This window comes from Erinaceus europaeus, chromosome 9 (assembly GCF_950295315.1).
Source record: "Erinaceus europaeus chromosome 9, mEriEur2.1, whole genome shotgun sequence".
Classification (NCBI taxonomy): Eukaryota; Metazoa; Chordata; class Mammalia; order Eulipotyphla; family Erinaceidae; genus Erinaceus; species Erinaceus europaeus.
Window position 1 is genome coordinate 76724975 of NC_080170.1, and position 19267 is coordinate 76744241.

A 19267-nucleotide genomic window follows, 5' to 3' on the forward strand; every position below is an offset into this window, starting at 1 on the left:
AAATAAAATTAAAAAAAGAAAAGAACAGGTGTTCCTGTCTTGATTTTAGTAATATTTCTGTAATGGTTTCCATCTGGCAAACACAGTTTCTAGTTACTGCTCACTTAATAATGATTTTCTGCAGTAAAAATTATATCCCCTCATTTATGTTTGTAGAAACCAAAAGGAAGAGGTAAGAAACAGAGGCTTTCACTGTTTTCCCTTTGAACACCAGTTATTACTCTTCTTGTTTCTCTTTTTCTCAAACATGACAGAAGCCATACACCTGAAGTCATAAATCACTTTAGAATTAGAAGGGTGTAGTTTTTTGAGGAAAAGAGTAAAGTTTAGTATGTGTTATATTTACTTCTTCCTGGGCACATGCACTTATTAAATGACCACACATGGAACCTCATTTTGTTCCAGCTTCTAGCTGGGAATGTAATTTTTGTTTTTAATTTATTTTTTTGCCTCTGGGTTTACCACTGGGGCTTGGTGCCTACACTACGAGTCCACTGCACCTGTGCCCGTTTTTCCTATTTTTTGGATAGGACAAAGATAAATTGAGAGAGGAGGGAAGATAAGGAGGAAGAGAGAAAGATAGACACCTGCAGACCTGCTTCACCTCTTGTGAAGTGACACCCCCTCCACCCCCCGCAGGTGGGGATTTGGAGACTCAAACTGGGATCCTTGTTCTTTGTACTATGTGTGCTTAACCTGGTGTGTCACTGCCTGGCCCCCGGAACGTAATTTTCAACACTCTACTCTTGATGGTAAAATACAGCAGGAAAAGGGTTTAAGTGTCTGGAGGCCCAGGTTATGGAAGAATCTGACTTGAGCAAGCCCAAAGGTGCATTCAAAGATTTTGGAGGAGTGGGATGGGTAAAACCATGGAAAGACAAAGGGAAGGACTGGTGTGGCCTGTCCAGAGAGTGCCATGATTACTGGGTAGCAGGACTGTCTGTCTCCATGGCTGGCTTGTGATTGTGGTGAATCATGCAGTTGCTGTGAGCCTCTCAGAAAAATAGGATTCCCTCTTTTTCTTTTCTTTTTTCTTTCTTTTTCCTTTGCTTTTCTTCCTTATTTCCTTTTAACAATTTTATTGGGGGAAATATTGGTTTATCAACAGTTGTTGACACCTGGGTACAGTTCCATATCTCCCCATGATGTCTGCAAACCATTTACACCACCAACACAAGTTTTTTCACCATTGTGCCATAAATACCTCACATACTCCCTCCACCTAAATTTCCCTGGTTCAGAGTCCTTGGCTTTGCTGCAACACCACTCACCCAGTTCAAACTTCACTCTGTGTTTCCCTCACTTCTTAAGTACCACTTCTAAGTGAGATAATTTGGTATTTGTCCTTCCTGTTCTGACTTATGTCACTTAACAACATAATTTGTTCAAGTTCCATCCAAGATAGGGTTAAGAGCAATATTTCATTATTTCTTACAGTTAAGTAGTATTTCATTGTGTGTGTGTGTGTATCACCACTTCCTTTTTATTAGTTATTTAATATTGATTTATACAATGATATGATAACAGGGGTACAATTCCATGCCTTTTCCATCACCAGAGTTCTGTGTCTCCATTTCTTCCATTGGAAACTGCATTAGTTCTCTCAAGACCACAGATAAGGGTTGATTGTGATTTCTATAACTATCTTTATTTTTACATTATTTGTCCATTTTTTCCTCTGGTTTTGCCTCCTCTAAGTCACACCTACTACTTCTGAGTGTCCTCTGCCCCCCCCCCCTTTTTTTCTTTCCCTCTTTTCTTTCTGGGTCCTGATAGAATTAGAGTTCAGAGTCCTCTGGTCATCTTCCCCTAACTTTTACCCATCTGGGAGTATTGACAAAAATTCCTTATGGGATGTAGAAAGTGGAAGATCTGGTTTCTATAATTATTTTTTGCACTGGACATGGGCATTGGCAGGTCAATAACCCAGCCTGTTTTTATCTTTCCTTAGTGGGATAGGGCTCTGGAGAGGTGAGGTCTGGGACACATTGCTTAGGTCATCTGCCCAAGGATTTGGGGATGAAATTGTAGTAGTATCTGCAACTTGGTGATTGAAATGCACTAAGATGTAAAGCAATACAATTTTTTTAATGAACAGAAACATAAAGTAGGAACAGAGCAAATGGAATAGTGATTTTATAGTGGATAGAAGCTAGGAAGTCTATCTTAGGTTTGTTCCTAGGGGCCCATGATTTTGGTAATTTTTGCTGGAGCTTGATAGCTAACATGGAGGTGAACTAAAAATATTGTCTGGGAAGATGGTTTCAGAGTTAAGAATAGGATTAGAAAGCTGGATCAGGGCAGATAGAAGTTCCCAAACTTGAAGAAAAAATATAAATATAATAATCCATTCATATATAACATCCAAGTCTCTGTAAGTCTGAGTTCGTAGTTCGTGATCACAGCTGGGAAAATTCTAAGCTGCACTCATTTCAGAACCAGTGTTCTTGAGTGGCAGAGTATGATGACCCAGCCTCCCTTCAGAGAGTGGGGCAGTCCCTGCCATTGGTAGTGCATAGTGAGGGTATGGTCCTGAAGAAGCCCACAACAGGGCTTATAAATATCACTACTTTCTTAGCCATTCATCTATCATTGGGCATGTGTGTTGTTGCTTCCAAGTTTGGGCTATTACAGACAGCTTCTATGAACATAGGAGTACAGAGATATCTTTGGATAGGTGTTTTTGTTTGCACTGGATAGATCCTGAGGAGAGTTAACTACTGGATCACAGGGTAGATCCATGTCTAGTGTTCTGAGGACCTCCAGACTGGCTACATTCCCCAATTTGCATACCCATCAGCAGTGTAGAAGGGTTCCTTTTTCCCTACATCCTCACCAATAGTTGTTTCTGTCCTTTTTTTCTTTTTCTTTTTTTTTTTTTTTCCTCCAGGGTTATTGCTAGGCTAGGTGCCTGCACCATGAATCCACCACTCCTGGAGGCCATTTTTTTCCCCTTTTGTTGCCCTTGTTATTGTAGCCTCCTTGTGGTTATTATTTTTATTGCCATTGTTGATGTTGTTCGTTGTTGGATAGGACAGAGAGAAATGGAGAGGGGGGGGGAAGACAGAGTGGGGGAGAGAAAGACAGACACCTGCAAACCTACTTCACTGCCTGTGAAGCGACTCCCCTGCAGGTGGGGAACCGGGGGCTCATTTTTTTATTTTTATTTATAAACAGGAAACACTGACAAAAACCATAGGATAAGAGGGGTACAACTCCATATAGTTCCCACCACCAGAACTCTGTATCCCATCCCCTGCCCTGATAGCCTTCCCTATTCTTTATCCCTCTTGGAGTATGGACCCAGGGTCATTATGGGATGCAGAAGGTGGAAAGTCTGGTTTCTGTAATTGCTTCCCGGTAAAACATGGGTGTTGGCAGATCCATCAGTACTCCCAGCCTGTCTCTCTCTTTCCCTAGTGAGGCAGGGGGCTCTGGGGAAATGGGGCTCCAGGACATGGTGGGGTTGTCTGCCCAGGGAAGTCCAGTTGGCATCATGTTAGCATCTGGAACCTGGTGGCTGAAAGAAGAATTAACATATAAAGCTAGGGGGTTGGGTGGTGGTGCCGCAGTGGGTTAAGCGCATGTGGCACAAAGCGCAGGGACCAGGATAAGGATCCCGGTTCGAGCCCCCCGGCTCCCCACCTGCAGGGGAGTCCCTTCACAGGCGGTGAAGCAGGTCTGCAGGTGTCTATCTTTCTCTCCCCCTCTCAGTCTTCTCCTCCTCTCTCCATTTCTCTTTGTCCTATCCAACAATGAACGACATCAACAATGGCAGTAATAATAACCACAACGAGGCTACAACAACAAGGGCAACAAAAGGGGGGAAAAATGGCCTCCAGGAGCGGTGGATTCATGGTGCAGGCACCGAGCCCAGCAATAACCCTGGAGGAAAAAAAAAACAAAAAAACAAACATATAAAGCCAAACAAATTGTTGACTAACCATGAACCTAAATGCTAGAATATTGCAGATGAGTACTTGGGAGGGGGTCTCCATTTTGTAGATAGTTTTAAGCCTATTTTAGTTATATTCCAAAGGGCCTGTGGCTATACTTTTTTTTTTTTTTCCTTTTCCTGAGCCTGGTCTGATACGCAGTTGGAGTCAATTTATTGTATGGGGAGATGATGTCATGACTGGAAAAAGGACCAGAAAGCTGGATCAGGGAAGAGAGTAGGCTCCCAAATATGGGAAAGATGTATAAATATTGTTGACTGTAAACCCCATCAATTTGATCTGATCTGGGGCCCTATTCAGCTTAGGAGCCTATGTGACCTCTGTATCCCTGTAGATCTGAGCTCACATTCTGTGGTCATGAGTAGAAACGTTCCAAGCTGCCCCAATTTCAGGACCCATCCTCCTCAGGTGGTAGCATAGAGTATGTTGTCCAGCCTTCCTTTGGAGGATGGAACATTCTCTGCCGTTGTTGATCCATATTGACCTTTTTTTTTTCTTAATTTTTTTTTTTTTTTTTTTTTTTTACCAGAGCACTGCTCAGTTCTGGCTTATGGTGGTGTGGGGGGACTAAACCTGGGACTTTGGAGCCTCAGGCACAAGAGTCTCTTTGCATAATCATTATGCTATCTACCTTCACCCTGTTTCTGTCCTTCCTTTTCTTTTTATTTTTTGGCATGTAAAACTGTACATGCAACATGGTGATTTTTTTTTTATTTTACCTTTTTAAAAATTTATTTATAAAATGGAAACACTGACAAGACCATAGATAAGAAGAGTATAATTCCCAGCACCAGAACTTATATCCCATCCCCTTCCCTGAAAGCATTTCTATTCTTTAACCCTCTGGGAGTATGGACCTAGCACCACTCGGGTGCAGAAGGTGGAAGGCCTGGCTTCTGTAATTGATTCCCTGATGAGCATGGGTGTTGATAGGTCGATCCATACTCCCAGCCTGTCTCTCTCTTTCCCTAGTGGGGCAGGGCTCTGAAGAAGTGGAGCTCCAGGACACATTGGTGGGGTCATCTGTCTAGGGAAGTCCAACTGGCATCATGGTAGTATCTGGCACCTGGTGGCTGAAAAAGAGTTAACATATAAAGCCATACACATTGTTGGTTAATTGTGAATCTAAAGGCTGGAATATTGCATATGAAGATTTGGGGTCTCTGTTTTGGAAATAGCTAGTAGGACTATTTTAGGTATATTCCAAAGGGCCCATGACTTCATTAGTTTTTGCCAGAGCCTGACATCTGATATGTAGGTGGACCCAGGTTATTGTCTGGGGAAATAATGTCATGACTGAAAAAAGGGCTAGAAAGCTGCATCTGGGAAGAGAGTGGCTCCCAAATATGGGAAAAATGTATACATATTGTTGACTGTATACCCCATCGATTTGATCTGGGGCCCACATTCAGCATAGGAGCCTATGTAACCTCTAAATCTTTCTAAGTCTGAACTTGCATTATGTGGTCATCAATAGGAACATTCTGAGTTGCACCAATTTCAGGACCCATCTTCTTCAGGTGGTAGATAGAATATGTTATCCAACCCCCCTTCGGAAGATGGAACATTCTCTACCATTGTTGATCCACATTGAGGGCAAGGTCCTATGGGGACCCCCAAAGGGTCCATTATGCTGTTTCTGATGGAGATGACTAGTGACAATGGAGAAGAGATCTATTCAAGGTCTAGGCTCATCGTGTTTGTGTGGGAATCCCAGGACTCCCCAACTAGGGTCCCAGCTAATGGGGTTGTTTCTGTCCTTTTTAATGAAGAGCTTTCTCACAGGTATAAAATGGCTTCTCATTATCTTTATTTTCATTTCTCTAATAATCAATGGCTTTGAACATTTTTATATGTATACTGATATCTAAGAAATCTGTTCATATCCTCTCCCTATTATTTTTTAATGTTTTTGCTGTGTTTTATATATTTTGGTCATTAACATTTTGTCTGATATATAGAATGTAAATATTTTCTCCCATTCAGTAGGGCGTCTTTTCTGTTTTGGTGATGGTTTCTTTGGCTATGCAAGAGGAAAGGCCTCAACATATGCTGGAGTGCACAGTCTACTGAGTGAGCCATCTCCCAGCCCTTGAGAAAGAGATTCATCACAGACATAGATATACACAGCCGACTGCAACCTGCCTCCTCACTCCCTGCACAGTAGCCACTCTTCTTTCCTTTCCTCGTGTTCTCTCTGCTTCTTCTCAAATGTGCTATTCTCTCTGGTTGGGACATTCTGTCTCCAGGTTATTCCTGGGGTTCAGTTGGCACTATGAATCCATTACTCTTTATGCCATTTTTTTCCATTTTGTTAGATAGGACAAGGAGAAGTTGAGGTGGGGAGACAGAGAGGGAGAGAGAAATTTAGGCGCCTGCAGACCTGCTTTGCCATTTGTGAGGCATCATCGCCCCTGCCACAAGTGGAGAGTTGGGAACTCAGCCTGGGTTCTTGCACTTCCTACTATGTGCACTTAATCATCTTGGCTATGAATACATTTATGAAACAGTGTGAGTTCACTCTTACTTCATTCAGCTTTGTATCAGGCTGAAACTCCTAGAACTGAAACTGGGATCTATCTCCTCCAGCCACTGAGCATTTGTACCAAAGACACTGAGGTCACCCAGTATTTAAGAAAAAATAGCTGTGGCATTAGCCTATCATCAAGATATGATACTGCCTTTCTCCCAAACTTCCAAATAGTTTTCCTATTGAAGGTAGTTAGTTTCTTTCTCTCTCTCTCTCTCTTTATCATTATCTTTATTTATTTTTTGGATAAAGACAGCCAGAAATTGAGAGGGGAGGGAGTGATAGAGAGGGAAAGAGACAGATACTTGCAACACTGCTTCACCACTTGCAGAGCTTTCCCCCATGAAGGTAGAAACTGGGGGCTCAAATCTGGGTCCTTGTGTACTGTAACATGTGCGCTCAGCCAGGTGCACTACAATCCAGCCCTGAAGGCAGTTATTTTCTAAATGATTTTTTTTTTTTTGTATCCAGGTAGAGCTGATAGCTGACCAGTACAATATGTTGAGATGAAGCAATGTTGTCTATATTTGCCACCAGGGTTATTGCAGGGACTTGGTGCTTGTACACAAATCCACTACTCCCAGTGGCCTTGTCATCTCTTATTTTCTTTTCCCTTTTTATTTCTTTTCTTTATTTTATAGAGACAGAAATTGAGAGGGAAGGGAAGACAGAAAAGGAAAGAGAAAAAGAGATGCCTATAACCTTTTGTGAAGTCTCCTTTCTGCAGGTGGGGGCTGGGGGCTTGAACCTGGGTCCTTATGTGTGTTTTAAGTATTTATATGCAATATGAGTGAGAAAGAGAACAAAGAAGCAGAACTAGTGCCTCACTCTAGCACATGCTATGTCAAGGATGGTACTTGCAATCTCTCTCTTATAGCCACCTGCGTGGCCTCTGTGAAGCAGTATTTGAGTTCCTGGCCCATTTAGTGCTTTCTCATGTGCCAGAACCTCATCTGGCTCCTCTCTGAGTGGACGATGGGTAGGGGCCTGGAAGCAGTAGAGCCAAAGTGAGAAGCTACTTTCACGATGTCACTTTCTAGTATTTTCCACTTTCCTCGGTCCAGAAGAGCATTACACCCCCCTCCCCATGCTCTGAGGCCATGGAACGCAGACCCCCCTGCCCTTACACCTTTGGAGGCATCAGGGCTTCCCTGGGACATTGTCCTTAGTAATGCTGTTATCTCTAATTCCTTTCCTGTCCACTCCATCCACTTATAACCTGGGATGTGGTTTCCGTTTTGCTGGGGTCTGACTCATAGGAACATGCACTGCAGCACCAAGCACATTCCTGGCCCCTGGAAGTGTTTTCTTTTTTTAATTTTATTTATTTATTTTCCCTTTTGTTGCCCTTGTTTTTATTGTTGTTGTAGTTATTGTTGTTGTTGTTAGAACAGAGAGAAATGGAGAGAGGAGGGGAAGACAAAGAGGGAGAGAGAAAGATAGACACCTGCAGACTTGCTTCACCACCTGTGAAGTGACTCCCCTGCAGGTGGGGAGCTGGGGGCTCAAACCGGGATCCTTACACCCAGTCCTTGCGCTTCGTGCCAGGTGCACTTAACCTGCTGTGCTACCGCCCAACTCCTAGGGAAGTGTTTTCTTGCCTGCAGTTGAGGCTGGATGATGGAGAGCAGGGATTCTATTTCCTTTTGTTCTCCCATGCCTGTTGTAAGGGCCAAGGCCAGGCATTGGGTACATTTTTACTGGTACTGCTCAGGGTGCTGCATAGAGAACTTGGCTATTTCTGACTTAGAGGCAGTGATGGGAAAGTGTCTCCTCTCTTCTCTCTCTCCAGCTACAAGCTGTTTCCAAACTGCGTCCCCTCCTTTGGCTTCCGCCACTTGCTGTCTCTCACAGACAGAGTGGACAGCTTCAACGAGGAAGTCCGGAAACAGAGGGTGTCCAGAAACCGTGATGCCCCTGAGGGGGGCTTTGATGCAGTCCTGCAGGCGGCCGTGTGCAAGGTAACTCTCCCTCCTGGTCCCGTCCCTGTGTGGGAGGTCAAAGAGCACCACTGAGCAGAAGATGGCAGGTGTGGAGCACCCTAGTAGGGCTCCTAACCCCTCTTACATGGGGTGGGGAATGAGCTCAGTGGGCACCTTAGGGGGAGTCCATAGCTATCAGATCAGCTGGAGAGCAAAGATGGATGGGGGCTGCTGTGTTATCTGTATCAGGGTGTGGCTATGTTCAGTGAAACACTGTGTTGCCAGAAGACAGCTGTTTATACATTTGACTTTTTGCTTCTTTTTAGTGGGGGGTGGGGGTGGGGAAGGGAGTGAGTAATGATCAAGCCATAGGCATAGAAACTTGTAGAGCTTTCTGGTTCGTTTTTGGTAAACCTTAGTGATTGCTCTATTGGGAGTCCTGCTGAAAAGAATTGTACCTCCATTTCTGTTTGTTTTTCTCTTGCTTCTCTGTGATATATGAATCCAGGGGGGAGGCATTGACTTAGGTCAGAAATGAACTCACAGAGGTTCCAATGTCAGTCATATAAGTGGAATGTTAATAATAAATAATAACTTGCTTTTAGGATGATTTTCTACTGTCAAAAACAGTTCAGCAGCAACAACAAAATATAAAAATAAAAACCACTCTTAAACCTATTATCCCAGTACATCATTATTATTATTTTGCCACCAGAGTTATTGCCTACATGATGAATCCACTGCTCTCAGTGGCCATTTTTACCACTTTTTTCTTTCTATTTTTTTTATTTGACAGAACAGAGAGAAATTGAGAGGGGTGGGGAGAAGCATCCCCTCCCCACAGGTGGGGAGTGGGGATGTGAACCCCAGTGCACCACCACCCAGTCCCCCACCCCCTATTAAAATTTTTTCCCGGGCCCAGGTGGTAACTTGCTTAGTTGAGTGTACACATTACAGTGCTCTGTTTCCTCCTTCCCTCTAAATTTCTCTGTCTTTATCCAAAGTAATAGACAAATATTGAACTTTTTTCACACTGCTCATAGAATATATATATAAACATTATATAATTAGAAACACATTTTATAAAAATTATTTATTTTATGTGAGAGAAAAAAAAGACCTAGAGAGGCCAGAGCAGCACTCTATCACATGCAGTGCTGGGGGTCAAACCTAGAACCTCACACATGCACGTCATATGTTCAATCTACAGCTGAGCCACCTCCCTTGCCATTGGAAATACTTTCTTGAAAATCTAAGGGGTCTTAGGAGCTGCTGGGTGATATATGGGACTCTCGTTCTTGTAGGAGGGAGATTAAGGAGGTTAGGTCTCCATTTAAAGAGGCTGCAGCTTCTATTTCTTTACTAAGTGGTAAGCACATAATTGTCTGCTTATATAGTTTCAGAGTAAGAGCTTGTGTTCTGTGTATCAGATTCACCTTTTGGCCACTCAATCCCCTCCAGACTGGAAAGCATAAGAATTTTTGTGAAGAAAGCAGCAAACTTCCTGCATTCAGTCCTCTTCTTAATCCCACTGTGGTTCTGCCTTGTGGGCTGTGGCCTTGGGAACCCTGTGTGGCTCCCTCTACAGGATCTCTGGCGGCAAGCCCTTCTCCACCTGTTGGGTGGATTCCAAGGGCCCTGATTCTGAGGTCCAAGAAAGCCAGATGGAGCACAGCTAGATTGTGGTCAGTGAGAAAGCTTGCAAAAGCATCACAGAGTAGACAACGGATTTGCCCCAGAAAGAAAAAAAAATGCATTTTTGATCATCATTCAAATGTTTGTATGAGGCGTTGTCTTCATAGACATTTTGCTAAATTCTACTTCTTGGAAGGGACAGATGGATGGTTCAGGGAAAACACAGGCTCATTCTCTCCCTCATCTTGAGAATTTTTATGAGTTCTGTTTTTGTGGGGCGTAGGAGGGGTCATCTCCAGATTTGGGGGTTGGGTGGAGAAGAACCCAGTAACAAACCCAAGTAATGTTCATTTATACTAAAGCTGTTTAAATGGAATAATCAGAGCATCAGGCTCAGGTACTTAAAGTACAGTGGTCTTTGAGAAGGCTTCTCTTCACTCTTGCTGCACATTCCTGTGCCATCTCACATTCTTGAAAATATTCTTTTTGAAAACTAAGTTAGAGTCAAGCCCTCCAGAGAAGATTCAAGTAAATTTTTAAAAAAACACTGTTTATTTTTACTACAGAGGGGAAGAGAGTGAAACCAGAGCACCACTTAGCATTGGCATATATGATGTTGACAGTTGAACTTTGTGCATGCAAGTCTTGTCCTCTTAATGCTGAGATACCTCTTGGATTTTTCTTTTTTCTTTTTTTTTTGTTTGCCTTCAGTGTTATCACTGGGGCTCGGTGCCTGCACTACAAATCCACTGCTCCTGAAAGCTATTTTTTTCCCCTTTTGTTGCCCTTGTTATTATTGTTGTCGCTGCTGTCATTGTTGGATAGGGAAGAGAGCAATTGAGAGAGGAGGGAAAGATGGGGAGAGAAAGATAGACACCTGCAGACCCGCTTCCTTCCACCCATGAAGCAACCCTCCTGCAGGTGGGGAGCTGGGGACTTGAACCAGGATCCTTATGCTGGTTCTAGCGCTTCACGCAATGTGTGCTTAATCCACTGTGCTACTTGGCCTGGCCCCCAATCTCTTGGATTTTTAAACTCATTACCTGAACTTCATGCGTGAATATTGTTGATGGAGAGTCACTTACAAGCATGTTTACATTTACTATCTGTTGACACTTTCTCTTACTCCCCACCATGGTTTTGTAATAGAACTATCTGAGAGGTTAATAAGTGCTTAGAATTATGCTGTGAGCCATTAGCTTCTCCTTTTATCTTTTCTTTGTGCTGTCAGTTCATGTGTGGCTACATATTAGGCATTTTTTTAAATCATTTTAAATTGTCTGTTTATAACATTAAAAAAAAAAAACTTATCCTTCCTGGTTCATTGCAGCTTTGCTTATAGGTAACTAGACAGTGGAAATCAGTTATGGCTTTTATGTACATATTTATTTATTTATTTTTGCCTCCAGGGTTATCACTGGGGCTCAGTGCCTGCACTATGAATCCACTGCTCCTAGAGACCCTTGTTGTTATTGCTGTTGTTGTTGTATAGGACAGAGAAATGGAGAGGGGGGAGAGAAAGACCTGTGAAGCAAACACCCTGCAGGTGGGAAGCTGGTCCTTCCTCAGGTCCTTGCACTTAGCCTACTGTGCTACTGCCCAGCAACCCCATGGCTTACCTTTGGATGAAAGCCTTTGTAACAGTCATAGCTTTAAATGAATATTTAAGGACTTGATTCATTATTATTATTATTATTATTATTATTAATAGAAGCTAAGCACTACTATTTATGATTTACTATTTGTTTTTGCCTTATCTTTTTGTGCTGCTAACAAAAAGAATGTAGGGTGTCATGCACACAATGATGATGGTGATGATGTTTTTTTTTTATTTTTACTTTTTTTTCCTTTCTTTCTTTTTTATTTTTAATTGGGGAATTAATGTTTTACATTCAACAGTAAGTACAATGGTTTGTACATGCATAACATTCCCCAGTTTCCCATATAACAATACAACCTACTAGGTCCTCTGAATCCTTCTTGGACCTGTGTTCTTCCCACCCACCCACCCCAGTCTTTTACTTTGGTGCAATACGCCAATTCCATTTCAGTTTCTACTTGTGTTTTCTTTTCTGATCTTGTTTTTCAACTTCTGCCTGAGAGTGAGATCATCCCATATTCATCCTTCTGTTTCTGACTTATTTCACTCAACATGAATTTTTCAAGGTCCATCCAAGATCGACTGAAAACGGTGAAGTCACCATTTTTTACAGCTGAGTAGTATTCCATTGTGTATATATACCACAACTTGCTCAGCCACTCATCTGTCGTTGGACACCTGGGTTGCTTCCAGGTTTTGGCTATTACAAATTGTGCTGCCAAGAACATATGTGTACACAGATCTTTTTGGATGGATATGTTGGGTTCCTTAGGATCTATCCCCAGTAGAGGAATTGCAGGATCGTAGGGTAGGTCCATTTCTAGCCTTCTGCGAGTTCTCCAGACTGTTCTTCACAGAGGTTGGACCAATTGACATTCCCACCAGCAGTGTAGGAGGGTTCCTTGGACCTTACACCCTCTCCAGCCATTGCTGCTGTTACCTTTTCTGATGTATGACATTCTCACAGGAGTGAAGTGGTATCTCATTTTGTCTTTATTTGCATTTCTCTGACAATCAGAGACTTGGAGCATCTTTTCATGTGTTTCTCGGCCTTTTGGATCTCATCTGTGGTGAATATTCTGTCCAAGTCCTCCCCCCATTTTTGGATGGGGTTATTTGTTGTCTTGTTGTTGAGTTTGGCAAGCTCTTTATATAAGTTGGTTATTAAACTCTTATCTGATGTATGGCATGTAAAGATCTTCTCCCATTCTGTGAGGGGTCTCTTGGTTAGAGTAGTGGTTTCTTTAGCTGTGCAGAAGCTTTTTAATTTGATGTAGTCCCATAGGTTTATATTTGCCTTAGTCTTCTTTGTAATTGGATTCGTTTCATTGAAGGTGTCCTTAAAATTTATGCGGAAAAAAGTTCTGCCTATATTTTCTTCTAAGTATCTGATAGTTTCTGGTCTAACATCCAAGTCCTTGATCCACTTGGAATTTACTTTTGTATTTGGTGAAATACAGTGGTTCAGTTTCATTCTTCTGCATGTTTCAACCCATTGTTTCCAACACAATTTGTTGAAGAGACTCTGCTTTCCCCATTGAATAGTCTGGGCACCTTTGTCAAAGATTAGATGTCCATAGGTGTAGGGGCTTACTTCTGGGCTCTCAATTCTATTCCACTGGTCAGTGTGTCTATTCATGTTCCAGTACCAAGCAGTTTTGATGACAGTGGCGCTATAGTACAATTTGAGATCTGGGAGTGTGATGCCTCCGATTCTGTTCTTTTTTTCTCAAGATTGTTTTTGGCAATTCTAGGTCTTTTCTGGTTCCAGATAAACATTTGTAGCATTTGTTCTATTCTCCTAAAAAGTGCTTGGGATCTTGATGCGGATAGCATTAAATGTGTAGATGGCTCTGGGTAGTATATTCAATTTGGTGACGTTAATTCTACCAACCCATGAACATGGAATATCTTTCCACTTCTTTGTGTCTTTTCCAATTTCCTTAAGTAGTGACTCATAATTTTCAGTATACATGTCTTTCACTTCCTTGGTTAGATTTACTCCTAGATATTTTATTGTTTTAGTTGCTATAGTAAAAGGAATTGATTTCTGGATTTCAATTTCTTCTAGCTTAGTGTTTGCATAGAGGAATGCCACTGACTTATGAATGTTAATTTTATAGCCTGACACCTTACTATATTGTCTGATGATTTTCAAAAGCTTCTTGCTGGATTCCTTAGGTTTTTCTGTGTATGCTATCATGTCATCTGCAAATAGGCAGAGTTTGACTTCTTCTCTTCCAATCTGTATCCCTTGAATTCCTTGCTCCTGCCTGATTGCTATGGCAAGAACTTCCAACACTATGTTGAATAGTAATGGTGATAGTGGGCATCCCAGTCTAGTACCTGATCTGAGTGGAAATGCTTCCAATATTTCACCATTGAGTATGATGTTGGCTGTAGGTTTGCTATATATAGACTCCACTATCTTGAGGAATTTCCCATCTATTCCCGTTTTTTGTAGAGTTTTGAGCATGAATGGGTGTTGTATTTTGTCAAAGGCTTTCTCTGCATCTATTGATATGACCATGTGGTTTTTGGTCTTGCTTTTGTTGATGTGGTGGATCACATTGATTGATTTACGTATATTAAACCAACCTTGCAAGCCTGGTATAAACCCCACTTGGTCATGATGAACAATATATATATATATATTTTTAAATATTTATTTTTATTTATTCCCTTTTGTTGCCCTTGTTGTTTTATTGTTGTAGTTATTATTGTTGTCATTGTTGTTGGATAGGACAGAGAGAAATGGAGAGGGGAGGGGGAAGACAGGGAGAGGGAGAGAAAGACAGACACCTGCAGACCTGCTTCACCGCCTGTGAAGCGACTCCCCTGCAGGTGGGGAGCCAGGGCTTGAACCCGGATCCTTATGCGGGTCCTTGTGCTTAGCGCCACCTGCGCTTAACCCACTGCGCTACTGCCCGACTCCCAATGATGAACAATATTTTTAATATACTGCTGTATCTGGTTGGCTAGAATTCAGTATATTAGCATCTATGTTCATCAGAGATATTGGTCTGTAGTTTTCTTTTTTGGTTGTTTCCCTGTCTGCTTTTGGTATCAGAGTGATGTTGGCTTCATAGAAGCTGGCAGGGAGTATTCCAGTGTCTTCAAACTTCTGGAAGACTTAAAAGTAGAGGTATTAGTTCTTCTTTGAAGGTTTTTTAGAATTCATTTGTCCAGGATTTTTATTTTTTGGGAGATTTTTGATAACTGTTTCAATTTCATTAGCTGTGATGGGCCTCTTCATGTTATCCACTTCCTCTTTACTTAGTTTTTTAAGTTGGTAGGTATCTAGGAAATGGTCCATTTCTTCCAGGTTCTCTAGCGTGGTGGCATATAGTTGTTCATAGAAGCCTCACATGATATGTTGAATTTCTGCAGTTTCTGTTGTGATATCTCCTCTTTCATTTATGATGCAATTTATTTGGGCCGTCTCCCTTTTATGTTTTGTGAGTCTAGCTAAAGGTTTGTCGCTTTGTTTACTCTTTCGAAGAACATTTACTTTCGTTGATCTTTTGTATCGTTTTCTTATTCTCAATGTTATTTATTTCTGCCCTAACTTTAGTGGTTTCTGTCCTTCTGGTTGCTTTAGGGTTCCTTCTGGTTGCTTTAGGGTTCCTTTGTTCTTCTTCTAGGTCTTTAAGATGTGCAATCAGATACACACAATGGAATACTACTCAGATGTAAAAAATGGTGACTTCACCATTTTCAGCTGATCTTGGATGGACCTTGAAAAAATCATGTTGAGAGAAATAAGTCAGAAACAGAAGGATGAATATGGGATGATCTCACTCTCAGGCAGAAGTTGAAAAACAAGATCAGAAAAGAAAGCACAAGTAGAACCTGAAATGGAATTGGTGTATCGCACCAAAGTAAAAGACTCTGGGGTGGATGGGTGGGGAGAATACAGGTCCAAGAAGGATTCAGAGGACCTAGTAGGTTGTATTGTTATATGGGAAACTGGGGAATGTTATGCATGTACAAACCATTGTACTTACTGTTGAATGTAAAACATTAATTCCCCAATTAAAAAAAAAAGACAAGGCTATTAAAAACATTAAAAAAAAAAAGATGTGTAATCAGGCTGTTTATTTGTGCTTTTTCTTGTTTCCTAAGGTGTGCTTGTATAGCTATGAACTTCCCTCTCAGTACTGCCTTAGCTGTGTCCCAGATATTTTGATACCTTGTGTCTTCATTTTAATTGAACTCTCGAAACATTTTGATTTTTTCCTTGATTTCCTCTTTGACCCAGTAGTTGTTAAGTAGTGTACTGTTGAGCTTCCACATTTTGGGAATATTATTAATCTTTTGTTGATTTTTAAGTGTTAGTTTAGTTCCACTGTGGTCTGAGAAGATGCTTGGGATGATTTCAGTGCTCTTGAATTTGCTGATGTTGTCTTTGTGGCCTAACATATGGTCTGTCCTTGAGAATGACCCATGTGCATTTGAGTAAAATGTGTATTCCAGTTTTTTTGGATGAATGACTCTGAAAATGTCCAATAGTTCTAGTTTATCTATCTCTTCATTTAGCTCCCTTATGTATTTATTGATTTTCTTCCTGGATGCTCTGTCAAGTTGAGAGAGTGAGGTGTTGAAGTCCCCTACTATGACTGTGTTGCTGTTAATATATTGTAGCTCTTTCAATAGATGTTTGATGTATTTAGATGGCTTCTCATTGGGTGCATAGATGTTAGTAATTGTTAAGTCCTCTTGATTGACTGATCCTCTGAGTATTAAGTAGTGTCCATTCCTATCTTTTTAAATCTTATCTATTTTAAAGTCTATTGTGTCAGATATGAGAATAGCTGTTCCTGCCGTTTTTTCTGGGCCAATGGCTTGTATGATAGTTTTCCATCCTTTCACTTTAAGTCTGTGTTTGTCTTGTTGAGTTATGTGGGTTTCCTGTAGGCAGCATATTGTTGGGTTGTATTTTCCGATCCATCTTCCTACTCTGTGTCTTTCAGGCCATTGACATTTATTGATAACAAAGATCGAAGATATTTTAATGCCATTCTTGTAGATTTTTAGAGTGTTCTGATATATGTCCTGTTTATGATGTTCTGTTTATAGAAGACCTTTCAGAAGTTCTTTCAGGGCAGGCTTGATGATAGTGATTCCTTCAACTGTTGCTTGTCTGAGAAGGTTTTGATGTCTCCATCTAGTCTGAATGACAATCTAGCAGGATATAGTATTCTTGGCTGAAAGCCTTTCTCATTGAGCACTCGATAGATATCTTATCTTGCCATTCTCTTTTGGCCTGTAGTGTTTGTGTGGAGAAGTCTGCTGCTAATCTTGTGGGTTTTTTTCCTTTGTAGGTGACTCTTTGTTTTTCTCTTGCAGCCTTCAGGATCCTTTCTTTATCCTTATTCCTTTCCATTCTAAATATGATGTGTCTTTAGGTCTGGGTTAATTCTGTTTGGGACCCTCTGGGCTTCTTGAATCTTTCTTTGATGTTGTCTAGACTAGAGACGTTTTCAGCTATTAAGGCCTGAAAAATATTTTCTTCCTCTCTCTCTTTCTTCCTCTGGTAAATCCAATAATGCGTATATTGTTTCTTTTGAAGTCATCCCATATGTGTCTGTTTTTTTCAGCATCTCTTAATCTCTTTTTGAGACCTCTTACTTCTTCTTTAGTTGTCTCTAATTCGTCCTTGATCTTGCTAATTCTGTCTTCAGCCTCATTGATTCTATTTTCTCTGCCCTCTACTGTTTTTTGAAGTTCATCTATTTTGTTTCTCTGTTCTGATACTGTTTTAGCCTGTTCAGCTAGTTGTGTTCTTAGCTCAGCTATTTCAGCTTTCAGCTCTCTAATAACCTTGAGATAGTGTTTTCTTCCAGAGTCTCATTTGTTGCTCCTGTATTTCTGATTATAATTCTTTCAAACTCTTTACTCACTCCTGTGATTTTTTTCCCTTAGCTAATGTTTGGATGTTGAACTCATTATTTTGTGTTTCACCCTTTGGGGGGCTTTTAGCTGGACTGTTGTCCTGGTTCATTTCTCCAATATTTCTTCTTGTTGGTTTACCCATTTTATATATTATGTTATGAGTTTCCTCTCTTAATACTTTTCTAATTACTGATCACTATTTCCTAGATTGACCTGTGTCTAAGTAAGGTAATTAAAGGGTTCACAGTGGTGGAAGTTAACAGTTGTTTCAATAGTATTTTAGTCCCTGAGTTGGGGCTCAGTGATTTAAAAGCCTCTTTTTTTTTGTTTCCCTGTAGGCTATGGGACCCTGAGGGCTTCTAACTATAAGTAGGCTTCTTAACTTAATCACTGACTCCTAACCAAGAAATAAGGCAGGGTGTGGCAGAGATAGTCCAGTGGTTATGCAAAGAGACTTTCACAGCCCCTCAGCTATGCCATGGAGGTATAGGTCTTCTCCTGAGTTTCCTGGTTAGATCTCTGTCTCCAGGTGTCCTTCCCTGCCGCTGCTTCAGATTTCTAGGGCAGTAGCAGTGGAGACTCAGAGTTGCACTTGGTGAGTCTCCGGGGAGTCCTCTCCTCCCTTCACCTGTCCCCTTGTTGGTGGAATAGACTGGAGGTGGTGTCTCAACTGATAGACCGTCGGACTGTTACGAGCCACTTAGTCTCTCTCTAGGCTCATCTCTGTCACCAGCCACGTGTGTTTGCACTCACCAGTGATTTGGTGGGTTCCTGTAGTCATTCTAGTCCTGTCTTGTTTCAGTTCCAGGTGATCTTCTTTGGTATTCCTAGTTGATCCGGGAGAGGAGAGAAACAGATCTCAACTGTTACTATCTTTAATGTTAGGGTTATGTATGACTTTTTTTTTTTCTGTTTTCTAAATTTTATTTTTACCTAAAATTCCATAAAGAATATATGTATTTTCTAAATTTCAAACATCCCAAAGTAGAGAGAATAGTACAATTAAATCTCATGTTCCCATTGTCCATCTTCAGTAAGTTACTTACTAACTGATGACCAGTCTTGTTTCATTTGTATTGCTAACCCTTTCAACCCCTATGATTTGAAACAGATCTCAGAAATCACTTGTTTCAATACTTTTTTTTTTTGGCCTCCAGGATTATTGCTGGGGCTCAGCTACAAATCCACTGCTCCTGGAGGCTATTTTTTCCCTTTTGTTTCCCCTGTTGTTTTTCATTGTTTTTTTTTTTTTACTTTGAACACATTATTCAGCCTTTTATTATATATCATTCTTTTTTTTTTAATGGTAAGCTTTTTTATTTTTATTTATTTATTCCTTTTGTTGCCCTTGTTGTTTTATTGTTGTAGTTATTATTGATGTCATTGTTGTTGGATAGGACAGAGAGAAATGATGAGAGGAGGGGAAGACAGAGAGGGGGAGAGAAAGACAGACACCTGCAGACCTGCTTCACTGCCTTTGAAGTGACTCCCCTGCAGCTGGGAAGCCGGGGGCTCGAACCGGCATCCTTCCGTTGGTCCTTGTGCTTAGCGCCACCTGCACTTAACCCGCTGCACTACCGCCCGACTCCCCTATATATCATTCTTAATCATATATATATATATACACACACACACACACAGACACACAATTGAGGGGGTTAATGCTTTACAGTGTAGTTATTGATACATGAGTACAGTTTTTTATTTCTTTACTGGGGGATTAATGTTT

General features: G+C 41.1%; 1 protein-coding gene across 2 annotated transcripts in view; it reads left to right on the top strand.

Moving 5' to 3' along the window:
• Positions 1 to 19267, top strand: part of ITGB5 (integrin subunit beta 5) — a 221215-nt gene that overhangs the window by 100306 nt on the left and 101642 nt on the right. For both annotated transcript variants that reach the window (XM_060198257.1, XM_060198255.1), the window contains exon 5: positions 8279 to 8447. In XM_060198257.1, the coding sequence (XP_060054240.1) occupies positions 8279 to 8447 (169 nt within the window). The remainder of the gene's footprint in view (positions 1 to 8278; positions 8448 to 19267) is intronic.